Source organism: Pygoscelis adeliae, unplaced genomic scaffold (assembly GCF_000699105.1).
Source record: "Pygoscelis adeliae isolate BGI_AS28 unplaced genomic scaffold, ASM69910v1 Scaffold57, whole genome shotgun sequence".
Taxonomy (NCBI): Eukaryota; Metazoa; Chordata; class Aves; order Sphenisciformes; family Spheniscidae; genus Pygoscelis; species Pygoscelis adeliae.
The window spans coordinates 15,274,941-15,291,895 of NW_008825615.1; the positions used below are offsets into that span (position 1 = coordinate 15,274,941).

Sequence of the window (16,955 nt, forward strand, 5' to 3'; positions counted from 1 at the left end):
ACAATAGCAGTTTGGTCATTTTAATCTTAATTCTGTTTACAACAAAACTAACATTTGTGCTTCACAACCTAAAATCCCATGATATAAGTTCTCTGCTGTAAAAATCCCAACAAATTACTGTCCGAAAAGAAAAACGTATCTAAAACAGGAGACCAAGTTTAAATCTACTCACTTGCCTCAAGAATTGCTATATTTAAGACTAATATAACATACAAGACACAATAAGGCACAATGGGTGGTACAAACGAATGAATACAGTTGTCCATGAAACTTGTTCTCGTCCACAAATACTAAAATATGTACCGCTCAAGATAAATTTTCTCTCAAAAATGAAGTACATCATTTTGTTATGAAAGTCCTATACAAAAATTTAAAATTTACACCATCTGAGCTGCCAAAAAAATAAAAAAGTGTATCAATTTTCCACAAAACTATTTTTCTCACCAGCACATCCAGCCACTGGGAAAAAGATATCCCAGCACTCTGGAAAAGAAAAGCATTATTTCCCCTGTGTTTAAGACAAAAATATTGTATTCTGCGTACAGTAGTGTATTATACTTTAAAAAGCCTAGCACTATTAAAATTACAATATTAATTTGGAAATTATTGGTTCACTGCCTGGATGAAATAAGGCACTTTCTTCCAGTGGGCAGCACTTTTCACATATATGGAGATGATGAATCAGGTTCTGGTTAAAAACAAAAAGGGGGTCAGTGAGGTCCCAGAAGACGACAGGAACATTTCAACAGCAGGGGAAGACACAGGAGGTAAAACCTGGAGATGAAACTCTACACAGAAGTGGTCACTCTGTCAATGGCATTATTGACCTCGTTTTTGTTTGAATCCAGTCCTTTAGCAGCATTCATATCATTCCGTAAATTCTCCACTGTCTTTTTCATGTTCTTTAATTCTCCAGGGTGTGGAGTGGCTCGCCTTAGAAGTGTTCTCTAAAAATAAACAGCGCAATAAGTGTTTTTGCCTTCGTCTCTTTGAAAAACAACATACGCTTTCAAGGCTCTAGCATTCACATACCAAATATTAGCTATCAATTTTTTTCTTTTTTTTTCCCCTTTTCCTTTTCAAACTATGATGCTCTGTGTTGAACATTATTTTCATAGCTGCTTGTTTATGAAGACAGTGAAAGAGGTTTTAAGAACTGTCTAGGAGCAAATTTTTTCCACTCTTGACCTACTAATCTGAAAGCCACTCAAGTGAAGTACAATTACAAGTTATGAAGTGAAGATTCTTTCATAAATATAGTTGGGAATTTTTTCTGTTTTCCCCCGAAAACCATCCAAGTGATTTAAGATCACATTTCAGACAAAAAACATTCAGCTGGTTTTGAAAGAATCCCACAAGATCTCTTTACAGTGTCAAATACATGTTTGTGTGGAGCTCTGTATGCCTCCCAGCTCCACCACACAGTTTCGTTCTCTTGTCAATTGAGAACAAATATCTTGAAAGGAAGAAGAGGGAGCGTTTCTCTCCCATCTTAGACACAAGAACGTCTAACATCATTGTGCTGAAACCTTTACAAGGAAAACAAAATTTACAAAAACCCCAGTTAGCATCCAGATTAGAGACCAACAGAACACCAAGAAAAATTGCACAAATATGTATCAGTATAATACATATATACATGCAATTACTTTTCGGTGGTATACATGTAAACCATGCAGATTACAGCAGAACTGATGACCCATAAATGGGTGAATTGGTCAAGGCTGCTTTGGAAATCTGCCCTTCCTCCTCCCTAGTAGGATCATAAACTTCTTTTTCCCCTAAAAAGGTTCTTGTCTCAAGTCAGGCTGTAATACCATGACTGAAAACAGTTATCATTAACACCTGAGCCCTCGTTATTGTATGGACATTCTCAGGCTAGCACAGTTAAGAAGCATCACTCCGAACTCCCTCATCAGTCTACGAACCACGCTTGTCAGACATACTTAGTTTCTGCTGCTTTGGATTAAGCAACCACCTTACTTGAAAACTTAAATGTTCATTTCCCTAACTAAGAATTTTTATAGTCACTTTTTGAAGTAAGACCATGTTTCTAGTGTGCTACAATCCAGACAGTGCCCTGAAGTATCTCAAGCTGATCTCTAATGAGGACCACCAGCAAATTTTTAGAGCATCAGAGAAGCACGCTGAAAATCTGATTGAAGCAGTCTTAATCTTTACAAAGAGTTTTAATTGTTAATGAAAGTTAGTAAAGCTAAAGATCACATTGCATTTTGATCTTCAGGACATGCAGAGCCCAACTTAATGGAGAGGTCTTATAAGTACAGTGACAGATGTTCCCACATCCTTTGTTTAAGTGGGAAACTAATGAGCAACATTCTTGCTGTTTATGGACACTATGGTTGTTTCAATGCAAATGGTGGTGGAAAAAACAGAAGAAAGAGAGAGAGAGAAAGAAAGAGATTGGAAATAGAAATTAGAGACACAAACAATGGCAAACTTAATGGAGACACATGCCAGAGTGCTGGAATCCTAAATTAGACCCTATATACTTTCAGGCAGGAAAGCTTCACAGATGCAGAGAAAGATCCTATCTTGTTTCTGGAAAGAAAACATCCTGAGCAGACACAGGAAAACAAAGCAAAAAGCAAAGACTGCCCTGCAGCAGAAAAAAAAATGAAAGGCATTTTAAGTCAATATGAAAAGTTTTGGCAGCCAACATGAACAGTTTCTGCTACAAACATATGCAAAAAGCATGCAGTTGCAGTGAAAATATTTACAGCAAGAGAGCTCAGATACTTTTTACAGTTTTGCATTAAAGTCACAGTGTCTGCAGGTATCCAAAGGCCTGGAAAACATACCATTTCATTATCCTCTTCATCTTTTTCATCTTCTAAGAAGCGAATTGCACTGACTCTATTCACTGCCCGCTCGTTCCATGTTTCATCTGACATTTCATTTACTAAACTCTCCAGTGCACCACACCGTGGTAGGTTATCTGTTAGGACAGCAAAACATAACTAAAGATTCACGGCAAGTCTAAAATATCAACATGCTATATTGTTAATAACTGCAATATCCAACCAATCACTCATCTGAGATTTACAACTGGCTATTTCTATTTTTTGATAGAAAACAGAACTTGCATTAATTTTCTGTTATCAAGTACACACAATAAATAGTTTCTGTATAAATGAGAAATTTCTGTATTTGGACTGTTTCAGGTTTGTGGCAGTTTTAGAGTACTGATTATAGAATTTAATATACTCGCCACTACACATGCTTTTCTTCTGGATCATGGCTCCCATCTGACATTAGCCAGTTCCCTAAATGGCACTCCATAACTCAGGATCATTGCTTTTACTGATCTCATCCTTTTAGTATTGCCAGGCGTACACATCCAACAATCTTCATTCCAAGACTTCTATCCTTGAAGCCATGAGATTCATTTGGAGAGGAGGAAATCTAATATCTAGTAGTGAGGCCTTTAGAAAAAGTCAATCTACCTCAGTTACTCTTCTTGAGCTAGCTTCATCTTCTCTAAATCTAAAGGGGTTAATTCGTTTACTTATTTTAACTCTTAATTCATATTCTTAAAATTCAGAAGTTGACACAAAACAGAGCCATTTCTACATTTCTACTGCTTTAATGTTTTCTATTTGCTCCAGCTGCAAAGTATTGAAAGAGTGGAATTAATCTAGGTAAGTTTGGGTATCTACAATACAGATATCTACAGCTGAGCTTTTCTCCTCAGGCCCCCTTTGCACTCAGTGGAGAAGAATCCACGTGGTTTCTTTTAAAAGTCTATTCTTGGATGGGATAAATTGCTCTCCAGTGACTACAGCAAAAGTTTAAATATTAGCTCAGATGAAATCTCTTGAATGTTCACACATTGCTATAAAAGCTTGAGGACAAAAACCATCCAGAAGTTACTGGAGCAGCAACCCAGCCAACAGTGAAAAAGGGTTTATGGTTCCACCTGACCCAGAGGCAAGTTTCAGCACAAAAGGTAAAAGCAACTTACACTGCAATCCTACACTTGTTGAAGAATGTAGTAAAGTTACTGTACAGCATCTTTGCTTGAAAGAAAATTAGCTTGCTAAAAAGTAAAATGTCTACTACTTATTACTAGCTATGCAATTATTTTTCTGGTAAAGAGATTGCAGCTGGAAAGCCACCAATTTTCACTACATATATATGTATTTAAGGTGCATAATCAATGTACACAAATATGGACACTACTACTTGGCCTACTGGCAAGCCTCAGAATAATGACATGATTAAGTCTTCTTCACCCAGGTCTGTATTTTATTTTATTGTAGCTGGTGTCATTGTGTTTTCAATAACACTCACAGCCATGTTTTTCAAGTCTTCTGAAAACTAGTATGATTACAAAACAAACAAACAAACAAACAAGTTTAAAAGTGAAAATTCAACCAGAACTTTGCTACTTTGCTACTTTGCTCATTAGAGCTTATGCATGTTTTACAAACCTTTATGGAACACACAACACAGAAAAGAAAAAAAAAATATTTCTATACGTAACGAAAAACTGACTCTAGGCACTTACCTTGGCAACCAGGCTCAGGAGACGTTTGAGGAAGTAATACACATGTTAAAATCTTTTCTCCTGTTTCAGGGTCTGTGTCAGTCTGAAACGTCAGCAAAGGTTGGGACTGGTTATCAGACAACCACAAAGCCTTCAGCTTTAAGGTAGTCAGTGAGAGGGGAAGATACGTCAGCCTAGTTCAAAAATACAAAAGTAAAAAAGTCAGGGCAATCTCTAGGAGATTTAATAGATGGTCATGAAGTCAACTTGTAAGTATATATCCCTGAGTTGAAATAAACAGGATTGAGATTAATGCCTCTAATAGAAGGCACTGCAGTAGTCATCAACTCCAACTACTCCATTCTTTTAAAAAGAACCTGCAGTTTAACTTTATACCATAATTCTCTGTAGCTGTGAATAACAGACAACAATGCTGAGCTTTTTCTACTGCAGTAAAATGCCCTGGAAGGCAGACAGCTGCTTCTGCTCTGGAGCCTTATATATACACAATACAGAACAGAAATATGTCAGTGCCTATGAGACAATTATATTGCATAGATGAGATGCCATTTGCTTTTTCTCCCCCTTTTTTTTTCCCATTTAACTTCCTGCTAAGCAACTGAACTAATTTGCTGGTTTATGCTGCAATCCACTCCTTTTTGCATTTTGATGTCTGAAGCATATGAACTAAGATTCATGAGAAGACACAAGGTCAGACTGGCATTATTTATTACTTGCACCGTATCTCTAAGATAAGAGACTCAATATTAGTGTTACTTGACATTAAGGCTGGTAGTTTCAGCTGAAGCTCTACCAAATTGCCTAGATTCTCAGTTTTAATTCAGTAATATACAAATCCAGAGGTTTTTTTTAAATCCTATCTTTTCCTCAAGGTCAAAGCAACCCAGAAAACGTATTCATGACAACACACAATTTATGCTACTTTGGGCCAAGGGGGAAGACTACTTTGACAATTTCAACAGTAACGCTAACACAAAAGTCATAACTGTTTTTTTGTTACTTCATTCTTAGACATAGTATCTTTTGTTGTTAGAAAGAATTAAGTAAATCCAGCAAAAGAACATGACAATACAAAAATCTCTTACCTGTTTCCAGCAACATCCAGGACATGAAGTTCAGTGGCTTGTGAAATTTCAGAGGGAATTCGAGATAATCTGTTGTCACGTACAGAAAAGACGTTAAGACTGCAGCAGCCCCCGATCTATAGTAGAGAAGAGGGGGAAAGAGAAAAAAAGTCTGGTTTTGTTGCAGTATGATAGTATAAACGAAGGCATGCAGTACGGGTCACGTAATATGTCACAGCGCATTCAAGTTATGATGCCTGCCAGAGACTTCACCCAGAGGTACAGAATGCAAACAAGTATTAGCTTAAAAGAAGCCTGACCTGAAGCGAGTCTGTTGCAGCAGTTTCTTGAACAGCTGTATCTGCAAATAATGTATACCTTTACAAATAGCTTGGGTTCTACCTACCTTTTAGAGCCTTCCAAGCCAGGAAGAGATCAGTAACCACGCGGATGTCACTTTGTAGACAACCCTCACAAAAAATACTAGCTTTAAGTTTCAACTTTTTCAGGCTCTGTGTTTTACATATTAATTCTTTCTTTCCTCACGGTAACTTTAGATACAAGCAAGTGCAATGGGGCTTTACGCAAGGCAAAATGCTAAATAAACCAAAATCAACTCCCAACATTTACTGAGTCTGCAAAGAGTAATGAAGAGTTCACAAAAAGTAGAAGACTTTATGAGTAACATCTTTGATGCCCTGTTTTATTAGAAGCATCTAATTACAAGATGATTCCCATATGAACTGGCCAATTTAATCTAATATCCTCTGTCCCTACCAATTTATCCAAACGTAAGCATATGCATTCCCAAGCTAATTTTTGGGTGCAAAAGATGGGATTTTTCAGTTTTACCCTTAAAATATCTGTCTTTTGTAATAAAGGTACATGTTTTCAGAAAAATAAAGCCTCTACATTTGATTAAAAAAAACCCAAACACATTCCACCTTTTTGTTCCAGATGGCAATTACTACTCTTATAAACACCGAGATTATTAGTTTTAGCAACTTGAAAGCTGCTTCAAGTAACACTTTGTTCCTATTCACAAAGGTAACTTACCTTTGTTTGCTTATCATACAGAGCTTCAAAAAGTACTGCTGTTTGTTTGCCAGTTCCAAAACTCACCATGAGAAGGGGAAAAAAAAAATGTTTCTTCTCTTACTCCAAGTATTAGAGGCAAAATATCCCAACGCCTTTTGAAGCTTTCAAGGTAAGCGGACTTAGAACCTAACTATAGACAACAAACCTACTGAAAGATCTTAGTTCAAAAATAAGAGGACTTCTACAGTCACACACATGTAAGAAGGTTCTTCTGTCACAACATAGCCAACATGTCACTACACCTTGGTCAGGAGTCCCCAAATCTGAGCTGAAATTATTTATGTGTTCTAGTTAACTGTCAGTTCTGTCTTTGCAAAATCTACAATTCAGTCCAAACCCAAGTTTGAGATTACAGACAAATACCACAAAAGCTTTCCCACTAGTCAAAGTAAAAACCATGTCGATTTAACCTACACTATTTACCAAGGAAAAAGCCATTTTTAAAAAGATGCAACTGTGACTTGGAAAATAAAACAAACAAATGGAGCATTTATACCCCACTCACCTTCCTTTGTATCATAAATACATTTTAATGGAAGAAAGCAGCGATCAGCTGCTCAAGGCTTCTGATTCACAAGCTATTTACAGCACAAAGTTACAGCACAACATTCTCTTGACAAAACAAAATCTAGGATAGTTTCCCTTAAATCACTGCACTGTAAGATGCAACTATTTCACAAGAGTATCAGCTTTCCTGGCCCTGCATGTACGCTAGGAGCAGCAACCTTGTTAGCCATTTAGCTCGTGAATCAAAGCCCTTAGAAACCAGCGCTCAAATTGCGAGCAAACATTTCTTAATGCAATAATTCTGCTATTCGCTTTAAAGCGTGTATAGATTCTTAAAATAATGTGCCTTGACACATTCACAGAATACAGTGTCATATAGGAAAAAAAAAATATATATACACACACATACTAAGTGTCTGGTGTATCTAACATGAGGAGCTGTGAAAAGCAAGAGATACAATTAGTGAATGTTGATGAGCTGGCAAGTGATGCCCTAACTGTACACAAAGTATTTGCTTTTCTGTGAATGAAGTTTGCGTTATTCAGTCTTGGAGCATGGAGATCCAAACAGTTTAGCCAAACAAACAAAGTAAAGCCATGCAGCCCTGATGAGACCAAAACTTCTATACTTTTGACAATGGAAAAATGCAGCAGTGGAACCAGCCAGCCTGAGCCATCATGCATTTAAAGCAGTTTAATGAAAGGTAACAGTAGAACTGTGGACTGAATAATACTTACAGGGTTATCAATTTACCTGACCCATAATTTTCCAAGCAGCTAACAATTAAGAAAATACAAGAGATGTTCAATTTATTTTTCTTTATCCATACTGGACAAGAGCATGCCAACAATTGGAGACAGAACATACATTCTTCTACTGCCAAAGAGAGTTAGAACTCCTAAGTTATTTTAAGTTCAGTTATTTTAACGTTGCTCTATCAGTCAATAGGCAATTGTTCAAAGGTTTTGTTTCATTCAGAGGTAGTGAAGACTTTTTTTTCTTTTTAATAGGGTAGTGGGGGGAGATAACAGACAGATACTGATTTTTTTTATGAAACTGTTTTTAGAAAATGCAGGCAGCATCTAACAAGCAGCATCGGGTGAGATATCACAGAGAAAAAAGACAAGCTGACAGTTAAAAAAAACCTAAAATCTTTGTCATTTCAAGAAAAGATCACACCCATTCAGCAGTACAGAAAGACATCAGGTCCAGCATCTGAAAACCTAAACACAAAGTGGTACCACTGAGGCAAAGTGCACACACTAAATGGCATGCTGAAAGGAAAACATCATTGTGACCACCATGAAGTAATACGGTATCAGAACATCGCTGGTTTGGCTGAGAGTCATTAACTGACAAAGAGCCATGCTTTCCAAGGGTTTGATCACATGCTTACAACAGACTTGGCCAAACCACCGCATAGGCACCAAGTACACAGTTGAGATCACAAGCCCATTTAACAGTTAAGCACACAGTTCATTTTGAGCACAGACTTCAATTAATGGGGACAAGCATGTGCTTAGTTCTAGGCACATGAGTAACTGTTCCAAAGACTGGAGGCTTAAAGAAGTCCTCACGTTCTTCTGTAGTGAGCTAGACATCAGGAAAAGGTCTCGAATGAGTTGTGCATGTCTAAGTCATACTGCTGAGAATTACTTCATTCTAGCAACTCTAATTTAAGGGTTATTCACTTGTCTCATCCCACCATCTCCAAAGTACAGTCAGCCCAGATAAAAACACAAAAACAAAACCCACACATCAGTCAGGCAGAAAATGATCATTACTATGAAGTGCTGATTTTGAGATCACTGATTTTACAGTAAAGTCTGAACAAAACTGCTTATTTGCATGCAGTGGACTCGCTTCAGAGGATGAGTGTCACCAGGACCTCTCTGGGTGCCACACAAAACTCTACCCTTATGGAGGATTTTTTTCTCTTTTCTTCTATCTCAGTCTGAGGCTCATCTTTCTAACAGCTTCCTTGTTCTGGAAAACCGCTAAGACTTGGGCATACATAGAGAGGATGTCAGCTTGGCTGCCAAAACTCCCCTCTACATTCCGATCATGACCAATGTTCACCACTTCAGCCTCCTGCTTTTTTACATCCACATACCCACTGCCAGTGCATCTTAAACAGTCCTCCAGAACTGTAAGTCTTATCACATCACTTCTCTGCTGATGTTTCTGATGACTCCTCTACTGCAGACTGTTGTTTTGACACCTGCATCAGTTGCGTATTTTTGATCACCCAACTTTTACTGCACTTCTCTGTTACAATAGCCTGGTGGTTGCTATTTGATTTTTCAGTTGCTGTTGACACCTTTGCAGCTTTCTGGAGGTAAATCCAAGAAGAGTGTACAGGTTCATCCCTCTCTTCCCATTTAGATCCCTCCCAAAAACTCCCATTTGCTTCCTCTCTTGAGCCCAGCCATCAGTTACAGTCATTCATCACCACAGACCAAATTTCACTCATTACGATGGCACATCCTCACATTGTTGGTGCTCTAAAGCCAAAACACAAATTAAAGTGGGAAACTTAGAAGACCTTCAAGTTACAGTAGTTGAGTAAGATCTTTTGATCTCAGCATCTGTTAACTGCTCAAAAGCTATGAATCAATTCTGGTGTCCTTTACCAGTTAGCATCTTTACACAGGTATAAGCAATTGTATTGGGTTTGCATGGACAGGTCTTGGTAGCAGGGGGCTACAGGGGTGGCCTCTGTGAGAAGCTGCTAGCGGCTTCCCCTACATCCAACAGAGCCAATGCCACTGGCTCCAAAACAGACCCACCGCTGACCAAGGCTGAGCCCATCAGCAACGGTGGTAGCGCCTCTGTGATAACACATTTAAGGGAAAAAACTGCTGGGCAACAGCAGCCAGAGAGGAGTGAGAATATGTGAGAGAAACAACTCTGCAGACACCAAGGTCAGTGAAGAAGGAGGGGGAGGATTTTATCCAGGCACCAGAGCAGAGATTCCCCTGCAGCCTGCGGTAAAGACCATGGTGAGGCAGGCTGTCCCCCTGCAGCCCATGGAGGTCCACGGTGGAGCAGATATCCACCTGCAGCCTGTGGAGGACCCCACGCCAGAGTAGGTGGATGCACCCGAAGGAGGCTGTGACCCTGTGGGAAGCCCATACTGGAGCAGACTCCTGACAGGACCTGTGGACCCATGGAGAGAGGAGCCCACGCTGGAGCGGGTTTGCTGGCAGGACTTGTGCCCCCATGGGGGACCCACGCTGGAGCAGTCTGTTCCTGAAGGACTGCACCCCGTGGAAAGGACCCACGCTGGAGCAGTTCATGAAGAACTGCAGCCTGTGGGAAGGACCCATGTTGGAGAAGTTCGTGGAGGACTGTCTCCCATGGGAGGGACCCCACGCTGGAGCTGGGGAAGAGTGTGAGGAGTCCTCCCCCTGAGGAGGAAGGAGCGGCAGAGACCACGTGTGACAAACTGACCGCAACCCCCATTCCCCATCCCCCTGCACCGCTGGGGGGGAGGAGGTAGAGAAAATCAGGAGTTGAGCCCGGGAAGAAGGGAGGGGTGAGGAGAAGGTGTTTTAAGATTTGGTTTTATTTCTCATTATCCTACTCTGATTTGATTGGTAATAAATTCATTTTCCCCAAGTCGAGACTGTTTTGCCCGTGACAGTAATTGGTGAGTGATCTCTCCCTGTCCTTATCTCAACCCACGAGCCTTTTGTTATAGTTTCTCTCCCCTGTCCAGCTGAGGAGGGGAGTGATAGAGCAGCTTGGTGGGCGCCTAGCATCCAGCCAGGGTCAACCCACTACAGCAATGCAAAAAAAATATGACATTAAGAAAAATACTACAATGATTATTCTTTAGAATGTGACTAGTTAAAGTCCAGTGACACATCTCTTTTATTCAACCCTCAGTACAGCTGTCAGCATCAAAAACTCTCACTAGGCTTATACAACTCAGATAAATACATTGGGAATTTAAACACAGTTCCTATTTTATTGTAAAATCTTTTCCAGGGTGTCATAACCAAAATTTTGTTTGGATTCAAAGTAAATAAAGTCAGAATTTTCCTTGGACCCAGATAAAATAGATTAATTCTTTAATTGCAAGCACAGAATACATTTAGAGGTGGAAGAAACTGCCCAATTCACTATTATTAGCTATTATTCAGTTATTATTAACTTTAAATTGGCCAGGAAAATCTTCTGCAAACTCACTTCAACACCCCCTACACCACTGGTGAATAGTATTGGAGGAGCACAGCAATATTGCTCCTCTGCCTTCTGACTCAAGACGAGTTTTCCTGCATTTTTACTTAGTGCTTTTTTTCCCCTTTGAGACACACAAACACATACTTTTACACAAATGAGGGAAGAGATGGGACATCAGAAGTTAAAACCGGAAACAACAAAGCAGCCCAAACTTGTTTAAAAAAAAAGATAAGAAAAATGTAAAAGGACAGTTATCGCCAAAAAAACCCCTGCAGTTTTACCTACTGTAGTAATAATTCTCAGCCACAATATACCTCAGAGCCAGGAAGGACACATTACCAGATCTCTGCAGGTTGTAGAGACTCATTAACAAAAGCACATGAACTGGAAAACATTCCAAGGAGGTTATTTATGCAAGTGCCAAAATCAACACACCAGTTTCACTAGCGTTCCAGTGCCAGGGTGGGATTTCAATACCAAAGAGTCACCAGGCAGGTCTTTCAAGTTTAAGGGGAAAAACATTTGTAACTATGAACAGGTTTAGACATTCTCTGTTCTTGCCGACGTTTGTTTCTCCACTCAATTCAGTGAGAGAGGGATCAAGCTGCAAGATGAGATACTCAAGATGAAATCTGTCAGTGACTCAAGTCTTGGTCAGACATTCAGCTGTTCCACGTTTTACCTTATGTATTGGCACCAGATACAGAAGAACCTTTGAACCAGGAAACTCTGAAAGAGTATTTGCATACAAGCTCCTCAATAATCCCAAGTCAAGAAATCTTAACACCAAAAGGTAAAGACTGGTTTTACAAGTATGCATTGAAACCATCTGGCAATGTAATTGTTTGACAGGCTGACCCAAAATCCACTCCTAGTAAACTGCGAACAAAAAAAAAAAACCCAAACAACCAACAACAATCCCAAACAAACCCCAAAACCACAGAAACCCCACACACACACAACCACAAAAAGGCTAGAACTCATAGATTATCTGACCAAGTCATATTAGAGCAGACACATCATTTCTGCCATCGTATCTATAAAAGGTCTCTGCTACAGGAATAATTCTGGAGGGAAAGACAGAGACACCAGCAAGTACACATGACATTTGTTATATGAACTCTTCTCCCTAGTAGAGTCCCATTTTTTCTGTACGCACGTTACCAGACTATGTCTTTGTCCCTCTCCAACAGAAACCAGTAAAGGCCTGTCCCACACCCATTTCTTATAAGGATGAAGACCACAAATGCACAGCTGTTCTAGCACTCTGTAAGGCAAAGAAAGAACAAGAGAAAGCGGGAAGAGGGAAAGGAAAAGAAGGGAAGATACCAAGCAAGAATATCTGCAGTGCATACTCTACTTCTGCATCTGACTCTGCTTCTGTGAAGGGGGAACCAGTGTACAAGTACTAATACTGATTGATGTGCAAAGGTCTGAGACCCCAATTTTCGCCATACTATCTCAGGAGACATCTTAAGCAACACACAGCAGGCAGGGGTATTGAAAAGGACTGCTGTCAGAAGCTTGTGCCTGGCTTTAAATATATATTAGTCAGTCTGAGATGAAAATAAATGGAAAAGATGGTATGCTTTCTCACTGTCAAGCAGAACCTTCCAACAGACAGAAAAAGGGTGACACATTTTTCAGTTTTCCTTAAGTGCTCTACCAATGCGTTTTGTATTTTTTTTCCAAGTCAGTAATGATGAGAAGGAAAATGGAAATTGAACATTTCACCATGACACCAAATTGTTCCTCCCTGTTATCCAAAGGGAAACTCAGGATTGGGATCTTTGCCATTATCAGCACCCCTGAAGCTGCTCCTGTGGATGCTTTGCGTAACAGCAAACAGTGCTCATTATACCTGTGCACTCTGTTTACGCAGAATATTTTTCTTTTAGAGCTATGAAATGTCACTCTTCACCGAATTCCTCTGAATTTTAACCAGAAAACTTGTACTACAGAAATGTTCACGTTTGGTTTAAAGCAAAAAGCTACTCCTTAAGAAAAATACTACACAAAGAAAATGCAGCTCCAGGAACAGACAAAACATGAGCAGAGAGCAGTAGATTTCTTTCTGTTTTTGAAACTAGCATTTCAGCATTGTTAGAAGGCAATCTAAACACTTTGAGGGAAAAGTGTTTTATTGCACAGCCTAGGCACAAGGAATCGAAACTGAAACTTGAAAAACTGAAACTGAAAAGTCTCGTTAGCTAGACGGTAGGTTCTGCAATACATGCATATTAACAGTATTTTTGAGACAAACCATTTCATCAGTTGTTTATGCTTTCTATTTGTTACCATTACCAGCCTGGAATTCAGATCCACCAATCTAGAGGGTGGGTATGACTTCCTTTAAAAATAAAAAGTAAAAAGAATTTTAAAAATCCACAGAGCAAAACACACTTTAATGAAACATTCTGGAAATCTTACATTAAATGTAATTTCAAAAGCGTTTGCTCTAATGAGAAAGAAGATACCTAGGTGTGGAGACCTTTACAGGAAAAAAACAATTCTATTTCAAAGAAGTGGATGCCAAGGAGCTCTGTTTCCTCTGTTTCTCTGCCAAGCTCCTTGGGAACCAACCTCTCCCATTTTTATTTCCTGGACTTTCCACAACTCGCCAGCTTACCTCATTCCAGTACCACCTTCCATTTCCTCATCACCTGCCTTCTCCAAACACAGACTCATCCCTGACTTTATCCCACCCCTTGTGCAGGTGTCCCCTCCCCTCTCTCTCATGTGCATTAATGTTCTCCACACACATTCTTGTTCTTCACTTCACCCTTGGATATCCCCAACTCCTTCACTGACTGGGCAACGCTTTCCACCTCTGAAAAATCATTTCTGGTTCCAAGTCTGCAGTTTCTTGTTCAGCATTAATCCCTTTATTGTTCTGCACCAAGCCCTTGACTCAGTTATTCCCCCCAAACAGACACACTCCATATTCACCCTGCTTTACCTGCTTCTGAAGCCAAACCTTTTCCTCTCACCTGCTCCTATCCCTTCCAAGCCACACTGCTCGCCATCATGCACCGTCTCCAATACCATGAACTTCATTAACTAAGAGAAGTGCTTATACGCTACATGAACTATTAATGGCCAATCTGGAAATAAAGTGTATCAGTAAAACCTTACACGCTATAACAAACTCAGAGCAATTCTGCTTAAAGGTGGACTAAACACAAAATTGTATGAGTCTCAAGTATAGATAGTTTAGAACACCTGTTTAATGTATTAAATTAAATTCTTTGTAAAGACATGGAAAGTTTTCTGCTGAATGAGCACAAGATCAAAATTGCCATCACATTCCAACCCAGAAACACAGTTTTTCCAAGGTCCTGCCTCTTGCTAGCATTTATGCAACCTGTCTGGGTACGCCCTCTGCAATTTTCTGTTCAGAACCAGCAGCACCTCTGTAGAGGAGACACTTGTCCTGCTAGAGGAGCTGCAGTACTCTCATCTTCTCCAAACATACACTTATAAGCCAATCCATAAAGGAGCAATAAGGGCTATCGCGGAATGACCAACCGTGGCAGCTGAGACCTGGGCCACTGGAATTGTTGCTGCCAGTGCCACAGCAGCACCCTCTGTCCCTGCTCGATCCCTCCTCTTCAGACCATCAGGTCTCCTCCATCTCCTGGTTCCCAGCCACTTTGCTTCCTCCTCACACCTCCTCCTCGAGCTGTCCAAGCTCTGTAAGCAAGCGGGCCTGAGCAGAAGTGTGCGCTCACTAGCCAGAGCTGATACTCCTCTCAATTCCCATCCATCAGCTGCCACCTGAGTACGTACACCTCCTGCTCCTGAAGTGACTAAAAGTGGTGAACAAAAGCTATGACCTCAGAGGCATATGTTAGAAACAGATAGGAAAATTAAGGGTGAGAACTACTTAGACAAAAATTACAGAGAAACAGTAGTGCAAACAGAACAAACTTGCAGTCCCGTGCTCCAATCACAGGATGCTGCTTCTCCTGATCTCTTTCCAGAATTTACTGCTGAACTAAACTTGTAAGGCCTTTGTTATATTTAGTTTCACAACAGGAATTCTAGCCTCATTTCATTCCATATACTGTTACAATAGACAAGAAGTCCTAGTGATCATAGCTGTAAGATTTGAGGTATCGGTGATCTTGGTCACATCAGGTCCTCATATTTAAAGGCAAAAGTAGTCCCAAGATCTCCAAAATGAAAAAGACTGCCAAAACAGTCTCTGAATCATTTTTCAGAATATGAAACCTTCCCTTTGCTATTGCTCACAAGAGTGAGGCGAGAAAGACTCTGGCAGTATTTTTACGCTACGTGCAGAAGAGGCATATTGATGTTTAAATGCATTCACTCTACCAGAACTCCCAGTCTTCAAATAGCGCTGGACCTGACACCTACACTGGGAATTACTAGTTACAAGCTAATTAGATCCAAGCCTTCTTGTTCAACTGCAAACACATTTTGCACTTCCAAGCCACCAAATCACCACAGCTGCAGATTTACACTGTTCAGATCTAATGGACACGTTTCTGGTTGTGATCAGTTTGGGAAAAATACCCAGTGGATCAAAGCTGCCTGCTACTTCTTGTAGGCATCTGAAATCAAGAGTTTTCTGTTTGTATAATCACATCTGTGAGAGTTAATTGCACAAAACTTACCTCTTTCGGCAAAGATGTTAATTTGTTTCTATCAGCATTCAAATTGTTCAGCTTCTTCAGTTTTCCGATGCTCTTCGGCAATGACTGTGCCAACAAAAACAAAGTAATATGCAAACAGAATTTGTAAATTCACAGAGTCAGAACAAAACTTATTTCACTTTAAAAATTAATTAATAGACTGATCCATTTTTAAAACTGGAGTGTAGTTAACCCTCGTTACTATCAGGCCTTCCAAAGGAGATCCAAGGTTTTATCTTGCAGAAGAAATGTCCAGGAATGTCAGTTTCTAATACAAATTCACTCATGAGTTATCTCTGCACTAAGATGACAGATGCACAGCAGCTGTGTACAGAAGCATGTACGCAGAATGTCCGCATTATCTAACTTTATGCTCCCTAAATAGCTAATTGAGAGGCAAGCTTCTAACTTAGGTGCTATGAACTGACCTCTGGAGAGGCATGTTTCCAACAGGCTTAAGCTCCTAACTGAACCAAGCACCAACCTAACTTAAGAAATGCTCAAACCTAGATTTTTATAAACACTTCTACTCTCCAAGTCTCAGTGTCCTGTGAAGGCAGTTTCAAAATAACGGAAGGAAACACCTAATGGAAGGAAGTCTGAGATTTTATTTTAATTGACCACATATCATATTTAATACCTGCCTGGAGTAGATCAGCAGAGCAAGGAACAGTACAACAGCAGCTCTGCAGTGCTCAGGGCTTCTATTCAGTTCCAGCAAGTCTGATCCAGATAACGTACAGCAAAAATTGGCAACAATGCAACGTGGCACAAACTCCGCATTAAAAGCACAACAGACTAAATGATACCTGCGCTCCAGGTCCTCCGATTCTCTTACTGATCATGAAAGATTCAAGAGTGAATATGTAATTGCTTAAGCCTTTGGAAGGGAGGACTGTTACATACAC

At 39.9% G+C, this 16,955-nt stretch overlaps 1 protein-coding gene across 1 annotated transcript in view; it reads right to left on the reverse strand.

The window, feature by feature from the left end:
• Positions 1-202: 202 nt before the first annotated feature.
• LRRC1 (leucine rich repeat containing 1) overlaps positions 203-16,955 on the reverse strand; it is a 65,210-nt gene continuing 48,457 nt past the window's right edge. Inside the window, exons 10-14 of the mRNA XM_009333257.1 lie at positions 16,030-16,113; positions 5,617-5,732; positions 4,532-4,704; positions 2,823-2,959; positions 203-947 (exon numbers count right to left, since the gene is read on the reverse strand). Coding sequence (XP_009331532.1) covers positions 789-947; positions 2,823-2,959; positions 4,532-4,704; positions 5,617-5,732; positions 16,030-16,113 — 669 coding nt within the window. The 3' untranslated portion in view covers positions 203-788. The remainder of the gene's footprint in view (positions 948-2,822; positions 2,960-4,531; positions 4,705-5,616; positions 5,733-16,029; positions 16,114-16,955) is intronic.